The sequence below is a fragment of the Podarcis pityusensis genome (genome assembly GCF_964106645.2).
Source record: "Podarcis pityusensis genome assembly, chromosome: 4".
Classification (NCBI taxonomy): Eukaryota; Metazoa; Chordata; class Lepidosauria; order Squamata; family Lacertidae; genus Podarcis; species Podarcis pityusensis.
In genome coordinates this window covers 9,521,797-9,540,351 of record NC_138027.1, presented here as the reverse complement: position 1 = coordinate 9,540,351, position 18,555 = coordinate 9,521,797, and the positions used below count along the sequence as shown (strand labels likewise).

The window sequence follows — 18,555 nt, the reverse complement described above, 5'->3', positions numbered from 1 at the left end:
AAGGGACCCTAGGGTCATCTAGTCCAACCCCCCTGCAATGAAGGAATCTCAGCTAGATCATATGTCACAGGTGGACATCTAACCTCTGCTTAAAAGCCTCCCAAGGAAGCAGACGCCACAACATTCCACTATCAAACAACTCTTGCTGTCAGAAAGTTGAAATAAATTTAAAAAATTGTCCAGTAGCACCTTAGAGACCAACTAAGTTTGTTCTGGGTATAAGCTTTCGCGTGCATGCACACTTCTTTAGAAAGTCAGAAAGTTATTCTCGATGCTTCGATGGAATCTCCTTTCTTGTAGCTTGAAGCCATCAGTTCGGGTCCAACCCTCTGGACCAGGAGAAAACAAGCTTACGATATGATAATCTTTATTGTCATTGTCCCATACAGAACAACAAAATTGAAAAATCTACATCAGACATTCAAAAACCAACAAGCCTGCTATCCCTGCTATACCAACCTGGTTAGCCCCCTAAAAACTCCGATACCCCATTTTTAAAATACAATATACTCCATTAGAGACTCCTTATACTGCATTTAAAACCAAAATCGCATTTGGGTAGAAACTGTTTCTCAGACAGCTAGTCCTGGTCTTTATAACCCTATACCTTCTTCCAGAAGGCAGAAGCTGAAAGAGATCATTTCCGGGGTGTGCACTATCCTGCGCTATCTCTGCAGCTTTCTTATGGCACCTGGAAGCATAGCTTTGATCCAAGGTGGGAAGAGTGAACCCAATTATTCTCTCCGCAGTCTTTACAACCCTGGACAGCTTTGTTTTTTCCCTGGCCGTGCAGCTCCCAAACCACACACACAGACCGTAAGTTAATACACTCTCCACAGTACAATGGTAAAATGCCATCAACAGGTCCTTTGAGAGATTGTTTTTCCGGAGGATTCTCAGAAAATATAACCTCTGCTGTGCTCTCTTCATCAGGTCTTTGCTGTTTTCTACCCAGGTTAGGTCATCTCTCAGCTCCATTCCCAGAAATCAAAACACGGAGACCTGTTCCATGCAGTTCCCCTCAATAATGAGTGGCTGAATATTCAAGGTGTAGATCAAGGTGCTTCCTCACCTGCCGTGTTTGTGACAGGACCAAGAGCAAAAGTTTGGGAACATCTAGCAACGTTGTACTGCAGGACAGTCCTGTGAGGCTGGGGGGAAAACAACCCTCAAAGCGGAAACAGTCTCCATCATCATGTACTTCTCTGGAGGCCCAGATGATGGCTGTGAAATAAGGAAAGTTGCATCCCTGAGGGAGGCATGATGCAAATCCAATAGCTTTGCGGAGAGAAATGTCTCAAACAGCCTCACCGGTTGCTCTCCGACACAAGCGCTCCAGATTGTCCTTTGGCCAGCGGGGCTTGCATTTGCCAAATTTAAATTTGGTGACCAGCTGATCGGCGCTGACTCCTAGCCCGGTTGGGACCCCACTGCATTCTGGATCTTCCAGGCAGTGATCCCAAAACAGGGGGGGTCGAAGACAGTGCTGACTGAGAACTCTGGAGTGCAGCTGAGTCCGCGAGGCTTGGTCCCCATCGATCAGCAGTGCTTGGGTCTTCCTTTGCAGGTTGGGGATGCCGGTCGCCTGATGTAATGGTTATGTCAGGTGATTGACAAGTGGGTGCTCTGCTCACCCGTCAAAGCAGCCTGCCAGCCGCGCAGGACCTCAGGATCGGGTCAGCCAGACTGAAAAGGGCCCTTGCTCCCGGTGTAGTGGTTAGAGTAAGGGCAGGGGACTTTTGGCCCTCCAGAAGTTACTGGACTCCAAATTAACATCAGCCACAGCCAGCATGGCCAATGGTTAGGTATACAGTGGTACCTCGGGTTACATATGCTTCAGGTTACATACGCTTCAGGTTACATACGCTTCAGGTTACATACGCTTCAGGTTACATACGCTTCAGGTTACAGACTCTGCTAACCCAGAAATAGTGCTTCAGGTTAAGAACTTTGCTTCAGGATGAGAACAGAAATCAGGCTCTGGCGGCGCGGCGGCAGCAGGAGGCCCTATTAGCTAAAGTGGTGCTTCAGGTTAAGAACAGTATCAGGTTAAGTACGGACCTCCGGAACGAATTAAGTACTTAACCCGAGGTACCACTGTAATGGGAACGCCACGTCTTTTATTTCCCTCTTGCTCAAGATCAGAGATAATAATAATAATAATAATAATAATAATAATTTATATCCTGCCCATCTGGCTGGGTTTCTCCAGCCACTCTGGGCGGCTTCCAACGGAATATTAAAATACAATAACCTATTAAACATTAAAAGCTTCCCTGAACATGGCTGCCTTCAGATGTCTTCTAAAAGTTTGACAGTTGTTTTCCTCTTTGAGATCTGGTGGGAGGGCATTCCACAGGGCAGGTGCCACTACCGAGAAGGCCCTCTGCCTGGTTCCCTGTAGCCTCACTTCTCACAGCGAGGGAACCGCCAGAAGGCCCTCGGAGCTGGACCTCAGTGTCCGGGTTGAACGATGCGGGTGGAGACACTCCTTCAGAGCCAGAGTCTGAACCTGGGACCTTCTGCATGCGAAGCAGGTGTCCTAACATCTCAGCTAAGGACCATGCCTAGGCCAGAGAGATGCTTTTGTTCCTCCCATTAGTCCGTTCTCACACACTGAAACTCTGCAGAGCTGCTTTTAATTAGGAACGCTATTCATTTTATTATATTTTATTTTATTTTATTTCTATTCCGCCATCTGACTGCATTGCCCCAGCGAATCTGGAGAGCTCCCAACCAAATATTAAAAACACAATAAAACATTAATAATGCCAAGGTTGCAGGTTTGGTCCCTGTACTGGGGCAGCTGCATATTCCTGCATCACAGTGGACTGGACTAGACAATCTCAGCGTCCCTTCCAACTTTACAATTCTATGATTAACTATTAAGAACCAATCTCGCAAAGAAGTGTCACCGCTTAAAGGACCGGTGCGAAGTAGGAGCCCCATTAAAGAAAAGGAAAGAAGTACCCAGCCTCTGCGCGATTGCTTTCCTCTTTCTCAGGATTCCCCATGGCTGATCTCTCATGCGCAAACTTGAAAGCCTCTTTCTCCCCTCCTTCGCTCGCAAGAGCAAGGAGGCTCTTTCAATTACCGTATTTTTCGCTCCATAAGACGCACCTAGTTTTTAGAGGAGGAAAGCCCCAGTTTTTTGAGGACCAGTTCAAAGTTGTGCAGCTTCTTTTGCAAAGGGGAAAAGCCCCTTTTGTGAGGATCAGCTCAAAGTTGTTGAGCTTAGTTTGAAAGGGAAAAAATCCCATTTTTATGGGGTTCAACTCACAGTTCTGCAGCTTCCATAGGAAAGGAAAGGGAGCCCTTTCTACAGTTTCCAGACAGATAATTTAATCAGCCAGTCACATGTCGCTGGGGAAACAAACAGCCTCCATCTGCAGAACATCTGCAGGCCTGGGCAAGGGGGCAAGGGACCAGAAAGGGAGCCAGCGATCAACAACACATTCACTCCATAAGACGCACAGACATTTCCCCTTACTTTTTAGGAGGGAAAAAGTGTGTCTTATGGAGCGAAAAATACGGTACTCTGACGCTCCAGCAGATGACTTTGCCACTCCCGAAAGTCTCCAAGTTGCACACACCTGCATGACCCCAGCTGAATTCCTGCACCAACCGTCTTGTAAAGTTGGGCACCGAAGCAGGCTGTCTGTCCGAAAATGCTAAGCCAAAGTGTGGCGTTTGCCTCCTAGGTGGGTCATAAGGAAAGGGTTAAATGAGTGTGAAGTGATTGGCCAGTGGGAACCCAAGGGGAGGAGTTAGAGTTAGAGTTGGTGTTGTTTGGAAGTCAGTTGAGAGTTGGGAGTTGGAGAAGGAAGAGGGAGGATAAGTCTGTGGGTTGGTCGAGTTGTGTTGTGAGAGAGTGAGAGGAACTGTTAGGTGGAGTCAGATAGATAGTTGGGATAATCAGTTAGCCGTTATTAGGAAAGGTATAAGCCGATATAGAAACTAAGATTAAGAAACTGACAAGAAGAATTAACTGAAACCTTAAACTTGTTCATGCTTATAAAAATAAACTTGATTATTTGTTAATGTTAACAACTGTCTGGACTCTGTGTGTCCCCGAGGGAAACGGGTTGGTGGCAGTGAAGAGGCAATCACAGTCATGGCACAGGGATCAATAGACCGTCAAACGTCCGAGGACCCTGTGTCTGATCGCCACACAGAGCAAAAAGTTTCCAGCCTCAACCCCATCCAGCAAGTAATACAAAAAGACTCCTGAGAGGCAAGCGATGCTCTCTGCTCCCACCGGGAGAGCGAAGGGATTGGAAAGTTAGCATTGAGTAAACAAAACAAAACAAAAATCGGGTTGCTGGGGGAGGGACAGCAATGTCTGAAATAATGAGGGCCTCATGGGTCCTCTTCTCCTCTTTGAATGGAGTCTCCTAGGACCAAGAGACCGGAGCAGACTGGGAGGCAATTTGCGCAGCTGAACTCAGTGCTCAGGAAGGAAGTCAAACAGGGGGAGAAGGCAGGCAGTGAATGGCAGCCGGCGCAGGAAGCGCATAATGTCACAAGTAAAAAGTAGAGACATCACCTTGCCAACAAAGGTCCGTATAGTAAAAGCTATGGTTTTCCCAGTAGGGATGTATGGAAGTGAGAGCTGGACCATAAAGAAGGCTGATCGCCGAAGAATGGATGCTTTTGAATTATGGTGCTGGAGGAGACTCTTGAGAGTCCCATGGACTGCAAGAAGATCAAACCAATCCATTCTGAAGGAAATCAGCCCTGAGTGCTCTCTGGGAGGACAGAGCCTGAAGCTGAGGCTCCAATACTTTGGCCACCTCATGAGAAGACTCGACTCCCTGGAAAAGACCCTGATGTTGGGAAAGATGGAGGGCACAAGGAGAAGGGGACGACAGAGGATGAGATGGTTGGACAGTGTTCTCGAAGCTACCAGCATGAGTTTGACGAAACTGTGGGAGGCAGTGGAAGACAGGAGTGTCTGGCGTGCTCTGGTCCAGGGGGTCACGAAGAGTCAGACACGACTAAACGACTAAATAACAACAACAACCCTGCTAAATGATAATAACTCTGCCTTCCAGAGTCAAGCAGGTCTACTCCAGAGATGGCCAATGTAGGAACATAGGAAGCTCCCTCATACAGAGTCAGAAGGTAAAGGGACGCGGGTGGCGATGTGGTCTAAACCACCGAGCCTCTTGGGCTTGCCGATCGGAAGGTCGCCGGTTCGAATCCCCGCGACGGGGTGAGCTCCCTTTGCTCTGTCCCAGCTCCTGCCAACCTAGCAGTTCAAAAGCACACCAGCGCAAGTAGATAAACAGGTACCACTGCGGCGGGAAGGTAAACAGCGTTTCCATGAGCTCTGGTTTCTGTCACGGTGTCCCGTTGCGCCAGAAGCGGTTTAGTCCTGCTGGGCACATGACCTGGAAAGCTGTCTGCGAACAAACGCTGGCTCCCTCGGCCTGAAGCAAGATGAGCACCACACTTCATAGTCGCCTTTGGCTGGACTTAATTGTCCAGAGGTCCTTTACCTTTTCTTTTTTTACAAAAACAGACCACTGGTAAGGTAAAGGTAAAGGGACCCCTGACCATTAGGTCCAGTCGTGGCCAACTCTGGGGTTGTGGCGCTCATCTCGCTTTATTGGCCGAGGGAGCTGGCGTACAACTTCCAGGTCATGTGGCCAGCATGACTAAGCCGCTTCTGGCGAACCAGAGCAGCGCACGGAAACGCCGTTTACCTTCCCGCCAGAGTGGTACCTATTTATCTACTTGCACTTTGACGTGCTTTCAAACTGCTAGATGGGCAGGAGCAGGGACCGAGCAACGGGAGCTCACCGCGTCACGGGGATTCGAACCACAACCTTCTGATCGGCAAGTCCTAGGCTCTGTGGTTTAACCCTCAGTGCCACTCGCGTCCCTAGACCACTGGTCATCTATCTCAATGGTGTCTGCACTGACTGGCAGTAGTGGCTCTCCACAATTTCAGGCATAGAGGAATTCTAGAAACCCTCCCCTCCCCCAAAGGAGGGCATCAGGTTGCCAAAGGATGATCACAACCAGTGGCTCTCAGACTTTTACAAGCCACCATAAATTCATCCCCTGTGCCCCCAACCCATAATAAGAAGCATTATTTGGAATAGCGTGACCCACTAAGGCATGGGTAGGCAAACTAAGGCCAGGGGGCTGGATCCGGCCCAATTGCCTTCTAAATCCGGCCCGTGGTCGGTCCGGGAATCAGCATGTTTTTACATGAGTAGAATGTGTGCTTTTATTTGAAATGCATCTCTGGGTTATTTGTGGGGCATAGGAATTTGTTCATCCCCCCCCCAAAAAAATATAGTCCGGCCCCCACAGGGTCTGAGGGACAGTGCACCGGCCCCCTGCTGAAAAAGTTTGCTGACCCCCTGCACTAAGGTAATAACACAAAATAATTCAAAACAGTAACAATGCATTGGGCATTTATTCAAAAGCCAGTTAAAGTTATTTAGGTTTACTCAGCAAATCTGATGAACTTGATTTGGCGATAGCAGTTTTTCAAAGTCTGCTGGTCATCTGCACGTCCCAAGACTCTTAATCTCAGCGTCGTGGATTCAAGAGCCACGTTGGGGATAAGATTTCTACATGTCAGGGGGTTGGACGAGACAACCCTCGTGTACAACTCTATGATCTTCCATCAGAATGACGATTTGCTAAGTGCGGACAGGCAGAAACCCAGCGTTTGTCCACTAGAGGGCAGCAGCTGTCACAAGCATCTTTTCCAATGGGGGTGAAGATAAACAAACAGGAACGGGCTTTTAAATTATATTTTTGTTCGGGCGCCTTGGGCACTTCAATTTTTGGTGCCGGAGGCTGGAATACAGTCATTGCAACGTCTAGTCCTTGGCAGCCTTTTGTCCCTGTATGAATCCGTCTGTTTCCTTTGAAAGCCCTTGCAAAGTTCAAAGGCTGAGGCTCAAAAATTAAACAGTGAAACAGAGAATAATCCATCCAGCCTCTGGCTCTCAGTGTGTCCAACGAGACGCCCCTGTGGGAATCGCACAATCAGGACCTGAAAACACCAGTGCTCTCCCCTCCGGCAACAGCCGGTAGAGAATCTCAAGCTCAGGGCTGTGGGTTCGAGCCCCAGGTTGGGCAAAATATTCCTGCCTTGAAGGGGGTTGGGATAGATGATCTTAGGAGGTCCCTTCCAACCCTACAATTCTATGATTCCCAGCAAGCAGTAAAGCTTTCAGGAGGGGGTACGTTCCTTCCTCTTCCCCCTCTCTCACATACACCCCAGCAAGCAAACAATGTATACACAGTCCTGTGGGATTTGGGGGCTGTGGGTTAAACCACTGAGCCCCTTGGGCTTGCCGATCAGAAGGTCGGCGGTTCAAATCCCCGTGACGGGGTGAGCTCCCGTTGCTCGGTCCCTGCTCCTGCCAACCTAGCCATTTGAAAGCACGTCAAAGTAAAAGGTAAAGGTAAAGGGCCCCCTGACCATTAGGTCCAGTCGTGGCCGACTCTGGGGTTACGGCGCTCATTTCGCTTTATTGGCTGAGGGAGCCGGCGTACAGCTTCCGGGTCATGTGGCCAGCATGACTAAGCCGCTTCTGGCGAACCAGAGCAGCGCACGGAAACGCCGTTTACCTTCCCGCCAGAGCGGTACCTATTTATCTACTTGCACTTTGAGGTGCTTTCAAACTGCTAGGTTGGCAGGAGCAGGGGCCGAGCAACGGGAGCTCACCCCGTCGCAGGGATTCGAACCGCCGACCTTCTGATAGGCAAGCCCTAGGCTCTGTGGTTTAATCCACAGCACCACCTGCATCCCCTGAACGTCAAAGTAGACCTAATGGTCAGGGGTCTCTTTACCTTTACCTGAATATTCCTTAGGCAATACCCCGCCCATCTGGCTGGGTTTTCCCAGCCACTCTGGGCAGCTCCCAACAGAATTAAAAACTTCCCTGAACAGGGGCACCTTCAGTTGTCTTTTAAAAGTAAAGTAGTTGTTTATTGCCTTGACATCTGCTGGGAGGGCGCTCCACAGGGCAGGCGCCACCACCGAGAAGGCCCTCTGCCTGGTTCCTTGCAACCTCACTTCTCACAGGGAGGGAACCGCCAGAAGGCCCTCAGCGCTGGACCTCAGTGTCTGGGCTGAACGATGGGGGTGGAGACGCTCCTTCAGGTCTACTGGGCCAAGGCCGTTTAGGGCTTGAAAGGTCAGCACCAACACTCTGAATTGTGCTTGGAAATGTACCTTATCTACAGCAGTGTGGAAGGGTGCAGTGTCTGAGCAGCGCATAATGAAGATTGTAGTGCGTGTGTTCATGTGCTGATGTGTATCTGTGTAGCCCCCACCCATTCGGCACATGGCTCAGGCAGGCAGTCATGGGCAGCCAGCCAACAAACAGCCAACAGCCAAACGGCATAATCTAGTTGATGGGATTCAGGGCGGATAATGTGGAGGAAGGGCAAAGCAGGAAGCCCGGCTAGGATAGGCATTGCAGGAAGGGCAGGAAAAGCATAACTCTTTCATCGAAACCACGGGGGACTCTGAATCCGGAAGACCCATGGCAGGCAGGAAGAGAAGGCTTAACTTGTTCCATCAATGCAGTCGCCTCCATTGGAACGGTGTTTGCCAGCCTGGGCTTTTCCGGGTGTTTTGGATAACAACTTCCATCGGATCCAGGCAGCACACTGCTGATGGAAGTTATGGTCCAAAATATATGGATGGCACTGCTTTGGCGAAGGTCGCATTAAAAAACAACAACCCCCGAACTGTTCTTAAAATCTGTTGATTTTATCTGTATTTCATCCCCTCTGGTGAAAACAGAGAAGTCCTGTTCCATCCCTTTCGACATTTCTCAGATGAAAACAGGGACATCCTATTCCATCTCAGCCCAGATTTCACCAGTGAAGGAAAAGCGGGACATTCTGGGATCAATCCAGAAACTGGGATAATAATAATAATTTATTATTTATACCCCGCCCATCTGGCTGGGTTTCCCCAGCCACTCTGGCAGCTTCCAACAAAACACTAAAATACAATAACCTATTAAACATTAAAAGCTTCCCTGAACATGGCTGCCTTCAGATGTCTTCTAAAAGTTTGGTAGTTATTTTTCTCTTTGACATCTGATGGGAGGGCGTTCCACAGGGCGGGTGCCACCACCGAGAAGGCCCTCTGCCTGGTTCCCTGTAGCTTTGCTTCTCGCAGCGAGGGAACCGCCAGAAGGCCCTCGGAGCTGGACCTCAGTGTCTGGGCAGAACGATGGGGGTGGAGACGCTCCTTCAGGTATACAGGACCGAGGCCGTTTAGGGCTTTCAAGGTCAACACCAACACTTTGAATTGTGCTCGGAAACGTACTGGGAGCCAGTGTAGGTCTCTCAAGACCGGTGTTATATGGTCTCGGCAGCCGCTCCCAGTCACCAGTCTAGCTGCCGCATTCTGAATTAGTTGGGATGGCTTTTGTAATTCTGGGACTCTGCCTGGAAAATTGGGGCACTTGGAGGGTCTGGTATTTCAATAATTTCACTGGGTCTCTGGATGCTGGACAACACTTTCTTTTGGTCTGATTGAGCAGCACTCTTCTTATGTTCAATTCCAAAATTCTGTTGCATCTTATCTGAAGGAGTCTGGGCCCAATCACAAAGCCATCAAAAGTAAATAGGATAGGATTGCAGGGAAGTGAAAAAGAGGGCAGAAGTCTTTCAGACCCTGTCTTTCCTCCCCTGGCATTGTTCTGGCTTTGGAGAACCTTCAAAACATTTCCAAACTTTCCTACCCAATGATGAGGACTAGAGACTTGTGTTTTCAAAACAAGAAGTGGTGGAGCTTTGCAAGGAGCCGGGTTTTGTGGGCTTAAGCCCACACAGCTCGGCTTTGCAAGAAGTGAAATGTGCCTTGCCAATGCTTCTAAAGTAAACAAGCAACAACCCAATTTCCAAGGTCCGCCGTTACCTTTTGCCACAGGGCTTCTCTCGATGCCAGGGAGGAGCAAGCCGCCACAAACCAGCAGTTCCCCACCTGGCCCTGGTGCAAGTCGTGAGAGCTGATTCCATCCACGAAGAGGTGGGGGTCGTCGCAGATGTCCTGCACGGAGAGAGGAGAAAGAAAACACGAGATGAAGAAGAGGCACGGCCGCCCAGGGTCAACAATACTGAGCTGGGAGGATCAGCTTCTCCCCAAAATATTTGGAAGACCCTGAAACATCCTGTGCCAGAAACCAGATTCCTGCGCAATAAATAAAAAAGCATCATCTCAGCACAGAGCAGGGAACATCTGCTTAGGAAAATGCCGAGCAGGGAACCCAAGTCGCGTTTGACCTCTCCTCCTCCGCTTTCCGGACAGTTTTGACAAAGAACATAAGTGAGCAGACACAGAACATCAAGGGACTGAATGAGGCTCATTTGAAACACGTCGTATACATATGACTGTATTTCATCTGATCCATCCACTGTAATTATTAAGTTTGCAGATGATACTACCATAATGGGTCTAATTCCAGGTGGGGATGAATCAGCGTACAGGGGGAGGTTCAAAAAGTATCTACAGTGGTACCTCTGGTTACGTACTTAATTTGTTCCAGAGGTCCGTTCTTAACCTGAAACTGTTCTTAACCTGAAGCACCACTTTAGCTAATGGGGCCTCCTGCTGCCGCCGCGACGCCAGAGCACGATTTCTGTTCTCATCCTGAAGCAAAGTTCTTAACCCGAGGTACTATTTCTGGGTTAGCGGAGTCTGTAACCTGAAGCGTATGTAACCCGAGGTACCACTGTACATGGTGCCTAGAGAATAACTTGCACCTAAATATTACCAAGACAAAGGAGATTGTGTTGGACTTTCGGAGGAAGAGAGGGGAACTAGCCCCGTTGTATATCTGGGGGGGGGGGGTTGTGTGGAGAGAGTCTCTTCCTTTAAATTTCTGGGAGTTTACCTTAGTGAGGACCTCACTTGGAAAAACAATATACCGTATTTTTTGCTCTATAAGACACACTTTTCCCCTCCTAAAAAGCAAGAGGAAATGTGTGTGTGTCTTATGGAGCGAATGCAGGCGGGAGGCTCAGTGCTCCCTTTAAAGAACTGTGTGGAGCATGTGTGCGGCTCTTGGGGGCTTTTCCCCGAGGAGGGAGAAGGGCTGCCCTTCTCCCTGCTAGGGGAAAAGCCCCCAAGAGCCGCACACACACACCGTGCGCTATTTAAAGGGAGTGCGGCTCTTGGGGGAGCCTTAGCCGCGTGCAGCACGCAACTAAGCAAGAAGCCAGGACAGCCGGCCAGGAGAGGCTATGCACGGCTAAACAAGAAGCCAGGGCAACGAGTGGGATCGCTGCACTGCGATCCCGCTGGCTGTCCTGGCTTCTGGCTTAGCCACGTGCATGGGGAGCCTTCATCCCGCTGCCCTGCGGAGGCTTTGCACGGCTATCCCTGGCTTTTGCGGGAGGTGGGCTCTGTCCCTTCCCTCACCTCCCAGTAAAGCCCCCAAGAGCCGCGCTCCCTTTAAAGAGCACGCGGCTCTTGCGGGAGGTGGGGGGGGAGCCAGTAGGCTTGCTTTCGCTGAAGCCAGGAGGGCAAGAGGGATCGGTGCGCACCAATCCTGCTTGCTCTCCTGGCTTCAGGGATAGCCCCGCAAGGCCTCCTGAACGAAGATGGAGGAACTCTTAGCTCAGGGTGCTTTGCGTTGCTTTCTTATTTCTTGTTTTCCTCCCCTAAAAACTAGATGCGTTTTATGGTCCTGTGCGTCTAATAGAGCAAAAAATATGGTAACTCAGGTGGTTAGGAAGGCCCAACAGAGTAAATTGTTTTTTATATGCAACAACAGCGGGAAGAATATTGTTGGCCCAGAAATGGAAGCAAGAAGAAATTCTGATGAAAGAAGAATGGCAGACAAAATTAATGGACTACGCAGAATTAGATAAAATGACAGGAAGGTTTCGTAACCTGAAGGACCAGAGATCCACAGGAGACTGGAAGAAATATGTGAACTATTTGAAGAGCAACTGTAATCGACAAATTACGTTAGTAGGACTACAAGACGTTTTGTAAGGAGAAATATATGAAGCATTGCAAAGTAGAAAAAGAACAGAGATATTAGTTATATCTCTGTTCTTTTAGAGATATTAGAGATATTAGTTATGAGATTCAAATGTAATAGTGAAAGTAGGAAATGTATATGAAGTGATTAGATTGGAAAATTTTCAGAGGTGGCTGATGGAAGTCAAAAAATTGTATAAGATGTAAAAGTATGTTTATTACTGTTGAAAATGATATGTTTAAAAACATATATATACATATATATATAAAGGAATGCCCAACAGAGACTCCATTTTCTCATGTTCTTGCCTGTTAGTTTTTAGCTGAATTGGTGAGCCACCAACAATTTAAATTTAAAATTTGCGCCTCTGTGAAACCTCAGCGCAGGTGACAGATACTTAAAGGAGATTAATTCAATCCCTTCCTCATTTGCTTAGCCTTCGATTCTTTGCTCCATGTCACAGGGATGCAACGAAACAAGCCAATAATACGTTGCAAATTAATTAGCAGCCCGCCAGCTGACATCAGCCAAATTTTAGGCAATTTATCCACCGATCAAAGCTTGCAGCCCTAATAACCGACATTCCTCTTTACAAGACCCTCAGCTTTCCCCTTTGCAACAAGGATTGTCTTACAGGTGGCAAACTAAGGCTGGGAGTTGTGATAGGAATATTATGGTCTTAGATATATGGTAATGTTCATAAGTGTACCAACCAAGCACATACATAGATCAGCACAGGAAGGCCAACCTGGAACCATTGTGATTCCTAAACTGAGCAAATGTTTTCTCTGCAAGGTCAAAGTGGGAAACCTCCCCATTGTCTCTTTCCTCACAAATCCTGTCTTAAGGACACATTTAAGATATGAATAGGGTATGAGCCTGTGACCTGGCCCAGGAACTAAGTATTTATCACTACAAAAGAATGGCCAGCCTTCCCAGGCAATCCAATCAAGTAACCTGCCAGACAGGAGAAAAACAATATTCAAATTTCTGTTTTAGACCGCCTTTTCTGTGATGTAGGTGTGATGTATCTGAGGGGTGGTCTTAGGTTACACCCCTTCTATGATGTATGTATGTTTCTTGGGGTGGTCTTGATCTACAGGATGGGAATTTCAAAAGTCTTTATAAGGCCTTGTGCGCCATTTTTCTGGGTTCCTTCTCTCTCCTGCAGGTGAGGGGAGCACCCTGTTGCAAAAGATCAATAAAGATCAGGCTTACTAGCTGCTTTGCTTCTCAATATTCTCTGGTTGGCCTCTGTTATTTTCTCCTACCGATAGGGAACCTATGTATGGACTCTATATGGGCTCTTGGATACCCCATAAGGGAAAAGGGCAATTTTTGTTTACAACAGAGTGGACCTCCCATCCAAGGCCATACAAATAAACACTGGGATGAATTAATTTCCAATCTAGGCCATAGCGGCTCTGAATGACAGAGAAGTCACTTTCCAACAGCAGACGCTGCTATCCAAACCATGCACCACGAATGATGAAGAAGCAAATTTGCCCTCTCCAGGATATTTCCTTCAAGCATAAAAACAACAACAGAAAAACCAGCCCCTACCCAAGTCCAATTCAATCAGGCTCTTGCTGGCTTGTGTCAAAGTCTCAGGTTGCAGAACAAGACAAACAGACGAACACACAGATTGCATATTAAGTTTGGGATGCTCAGAAAGAGAGCTCTGTTTTCCATTAAGCAGGCATTATGGATTGCAGGCTCTTGCAAGCACCACAGCCAAGATGGATCGCCTCCTCAGAACCACACAAGGCTAATTGAAAGAGAAATGTTACAATCTGGTAGCAGGCGGGTTATGAAGCTTTACTGCACTGATAGTCACTCCCCACCGGTGCAAGAAGGGAGCATTTAGGCTGCCTGAATTTCCTTAAGGATGTAAACCGAGCCGGTTGGATCAGGCCCATGGCCCATCTGGTCCAGCATCCTGTTCCAAAGGGATTGCCTGTGTTGCAGGAATTTATGTATAGGTTGGGGGGGGGGGTTGCCCCTCCAGCAGATATCATGCACATGCAGCCCACTACCAAAACCAGCGCAATCGCTTTTCTGACTTTTGTGATTTGTCCCCACAAAACACTTCATCACAGTTTCTTCCTATCTATTCAAAGGGCCTTTGCTGCACGATAACAAATGTAAGAATTCACTGATAAATGTATCTCTGTACTGGCTCACAGGGAAAACTTCAGAAATTCATATGGACATGTGAGCTCAGCTACTCAGCAGCCCCTCTGCCTGAGTGATAATCCCTGGCATCCTGATACCTGAGTGCCAGACAGGTAGCCATTCCAGAAATAACAAACCCAGACGAAGACAAAAGGGTGTGATTAACTTGGCTGGGAAACAGGGAAATGTAAATATCTCTTTTGTTACACTTGATGGGTGTTTGGTGGAGGGCAAGGGGAACCATGGGGCAGGGTCCAGGATGCTCAGATTATTGCCACCAGACCTCCCCTTCTCATGATGTAACCGTGATGTATGAGTGATGTAGTTTGGGGGGGTGTAACATGGGGATTAGCAGCTAATAAAAGTTTGGGGACTCTTTTGTTGGGGGCTTCCATCTTGTTCCACCTTGTGGCAGGTGGAAGTCCTGTCGCGACAGTCTTCAATAAAGACCAAGCCTACTGGCTGCTTTTTTGCTCTGGTATTCCTGGCTGGTGTCCTTGTTTTTTGTCCAAGGGAGCCCTCAGATTTCTCCGTTAACACCTGTGGGAAACCAGCAAGCAGGATTCATAAAATTGTACCGTTGGAAGGGACCCCGAGGGTCATCTAGTCCAACCCCCGGCGGGAATCTCAACAAAAGCATCCATGACAGGTGGCCACGCAACCTTTCCTTTAAAACCTCCAGGAAAGGAGAGTCCACAACCTCCCAAGGGAGACCGTTCCACCGTCAGACAGCTCTTAGCGTCAGAAAGTTCTTCCTGATGTTGAGTCAGAATCGCCTTTCTTGTAACTTGAGGCTACGGGTTCGAGTCCTACCCTCCAGAGCTGGAGAAAACAAGCTTGCTCCATCCTCCATGTGACATCCCTTTAGATATTGAAAGATGGCCATCTCCTCTCAGTCTATGATTACCAGATTCTTTTTCAATAAATCCGGGGACATTTTTTTTATTTTTTATTTTTTGAAGCTGAGTAGCAACAGGGAGTCAGTAGATGGGATGGTGAGGCAAAAGACCCTGGGCCCAAGCACACATGCATATTGTATAAAGGCACAAAGCCCTTCTTTCGAACCCTGTGAAACATAAATGCGCAGAGATTTTTAAAAACTGGGCAACGGCACACCACCCACCTGTGACTCCCCCAATAAGTCAAAACAAAGGGGGAAGGGGGCAGGAGATCTGTACCGCTGGATGTCCCCGGTTCCCCTTTGGCAGTGGCAGTGGCAGTCAGCAGCCCGGAGCCAGCCTGGTAGTGCAGTTGGCTCTGGCTGGCTTCAGGACCTGCTATTGCGCAGACACATCATATGGGGACTTCCGGAGAGGAAAAATGCCAGGCGCAACAGCAGCGAGCAGCTCCTGAAGCCAGCCAGAGCCGGGGACAGATTTGCAAATCCGGGGGCTGTCCCCGGAAACCGGGGACGTCTGGTAACCCTATCTCAGTCTCCTCTTTTCCAGGCTAAACATACCCAGCTCCTTCAACCGTTCCTCATCAGGCTTGGTTTCCAGACCTTTAACCATCATGGTCGCCCTCCTCTGCCCACCTTCCAGCTTCTCAACATCCTTCTTAAATTGTGGCACCCAGAACCGGACACAGTCTTCCAGGTGTGGTCTGACCAAGGCAGAATAGAGTGAGACTATTACTTCCCTTGATCTGGACACCAGACTTCTGTTGATGAAGCCTAGAAGAGCATGAGCTTTTTTTTGCTGCTGCACAAGAGTTTTCTCCATCCTTTGTAGTTTTCAGCAACTGGTACCCAGAAGCAATTTTGCCTCTAACTGAGGAGGCAGCAGAGCATAGCCTCTGTATGGTGGTACCTCGGGTTAAGTACTTAATTCATTCCGGAGGTCTGTTCTTAACCTGAAACTGTTCTCAACCTGAAGCACCACTTTAGCTAATGGGGTCTCCTACTGCCGCTGCGCCGCCGAAGCACAATTTCTGTTCTCATCCTGAAGCAAAGTTCTTAACCTGAGGTACTATTTCTGGGTTAGCAGAGTCTGTAACCTGAAGCGTCTATAACCTGAAGCATATGTAACCCAAGGTACCACTGTACATGGAGGTTTTATTGAACTACCCTGGCCCAACACCACCCAGTGAGCTTCACAACTGGGTAGAGGATTATTGATTTATTCTTGCATTTCTCTCTCACCTTTTCCTCCACATTACTCAAGGTGGTATACATGGTTCTCCCACTCCCCAATTAAACCCCCCCCGCCCAACCTTAGGCATAGGTTAGAAGCCGAGAGGCAGTGGCTGGCCCCAGCTCAACCAGTGAACTTCACGGCCTGCAGGGTGGATAAAAATCAATGAAATTCATTTGGCAAAGAAAGAATCTGCGGGATTTTCATCCCACAGGGAGACCCAAACCTTTGGCTGCTGGTCTACAAATTAACACAAACTGTGGCACCCTTTCCTTTTGCATGGGAAAACATCCGCCAAAATAATTTCACGTGGAAAGGATGCTGAAGGGTGATGTATGTGCGTCTCCTGTGACCGCATCTGTTTTGAACATAATGGAAAGCCAAGCAGAGGAACTGCAAGGAGGAAAATAAGGAGGAAATATTAAAACCAGGAGACAGCTCCTCCTACGCAGCCTCAAGGGATGTGCACTGGGGAGCCTAGCAATCGCTTGGATCGACAGCTTCGAAGTCTGCCATGGGGTCCTTGCAAGGACGGGCTGGTCTTCATTTGAAAGCATTTCTGCTGCTTTCCTTTTTAAAAAAATTAAATAAAGAATGCTTTATTTTAATGTATTTTTAAACTTTGTTGGAAGCCGCCCAGAGTAGCTGGGGAAGCCCAGCCAGATGGGTGGGGTACAAATAATAAATTATTATTAGTAGTAGTAGTAGTAGTAGTATTTGGTTGAAAACTTTATAACAGAAATATGTTATTCATTCTTTAACTAATACCTGCTTTGTACAGTGGTACCTCGGGTTACATACGCTTCAGGTTACGGATGCTTCAGGTCACAGACTCCGTTAACCCAGAAATAGTACCTCAGGTTAAGAACTTTGCTTCAGGATGAAAACAGAAATCGTGCTCCGGCGGCGCGACAGCAGCAGGAGGTCCCATTAGCTAAAGTGGTGCTTCAGGTTAAGAACAGTTTCAGGTTAAGAGCGGACCTCAGGAACGAGATAAGTACTTAACCCGAGGTACCACTGTACATCCATTTGTGATTACCGTATTTTTCGCCCTATGGGACGCACTTTTTCCCCTCCAAAAATGAAGGGGAAATGTGGGTGCGTCCTATGGGGCGAATACAGGCTTTCGCTGAAGCCTGGAGAGCAAGAGGGGTCGGTGCGCACCGACCCCTCTCGCTCTCCAGGCTTCAGGAAGCTCTGCGCAACCTTCCGGAGCCCGGAAGCTTCGCGCCAGGCTCCGGAGGGTTGCACAGAGCTGCCTGCATTCCGAAGCCTCGGGCGCGCTGAAGAGCACGCCCGGGCTTCGCACAGCTGTCTGCAAGCCTGGGGAGACCGGCGCGGCTCCCTAGGCTTGCAGATAGCAGGCTGTTCTGGGGGCTGGGGTCGGGGGAAGCTCGGGCTTCCCCCGCGCCAGCCCTGTGCCTGGGGGGGAAATAATTTTTTCTCTTCATTTCCCCCCCAAAAAAACTAGGTGCGTCCTATAGGGCGGTGCATCCTATGGGGCGAAAAATACGGTAAATTTGACAAGACCTCCGATCTTCCCCTTGCATTCCCGAATTAAGTTCCTTAAATACGTGCTTAAACTTTACTTTCTCTGTGTTATTTGACTGGCTATAAATTTCATTTTATAAAAACATCCTACTTACACACAGAAGCTCAATCAAGACCTGCCAACGTATTGATCTTTTGACAGCATTCTTTTACATGCACTCGGTATATATCCCACTCTCTGATAAATTTTTCATCGGCAACGTCTCTTAGCCCTGCTGACAATCTCACCAGCGCAGTGTACTCTCTGATTTTGTTTTGCCATTCTGATTTAGATGGAATATCCTCTCCCTTCCAGCCTTTTGCGATTAGAATTCTGGCAGCAACTGTAACATACATAAAGAGTCTCCTGGAGTTTTGGGGGGATTTCATTACCCATAATTCCTAGCAGGAAAGCTTCAGGGGTTTTTTTAGGGAAGGAGCATTTGAACATTTTCTTAAGCTCGTTATAAATCATTCCCCAATGCATTTCTGCAGCTTTCCGGCACCTGTTCCAAGACTTTGAGACGGGGCAGGGTGCAAACCAACATTTGCAAAGTGTCCTCATTGCTGCAAACCTGCCTGCAAACATGAATTTGTTGTTGTTTAGTCGTTTAGTCGTGTCCAACTCTTCGTGACCCCCTGGACCAGAGCACGCCAGGCACTCCTGTCTTCCGCTGCCTCCCGCATTTTGGTCAAACTCATGCTGGTAGCTTCGAGAACACTGTCCAACCATCTCG

At 48.3% G+C, this 18,555-nt stretch overlaps 1 protein-coding gene across 1 annotated transcript in view; it reads right to left on the bottom strand.

Annotated features, from left to right (window-relative positions):
• CAPN5 (calpain 5) overlaps nt 1-18,555 on the bottom strand; it is a 97,003-nt gene that overhangs the window by 44,056 nt on the left and 34,392 nt on the right. Inside the window, exon 3 of the mRNA XM_081002125.1 lies at nt 9,911-10,042. Within this exon, the coding sequence (XP_080858251.1) occupies nt 9,911-10,042 (132 nt within the window). The remainder of the gene's footprint in view (nt 1-9,910; nt 10,043-18,555) is intronic.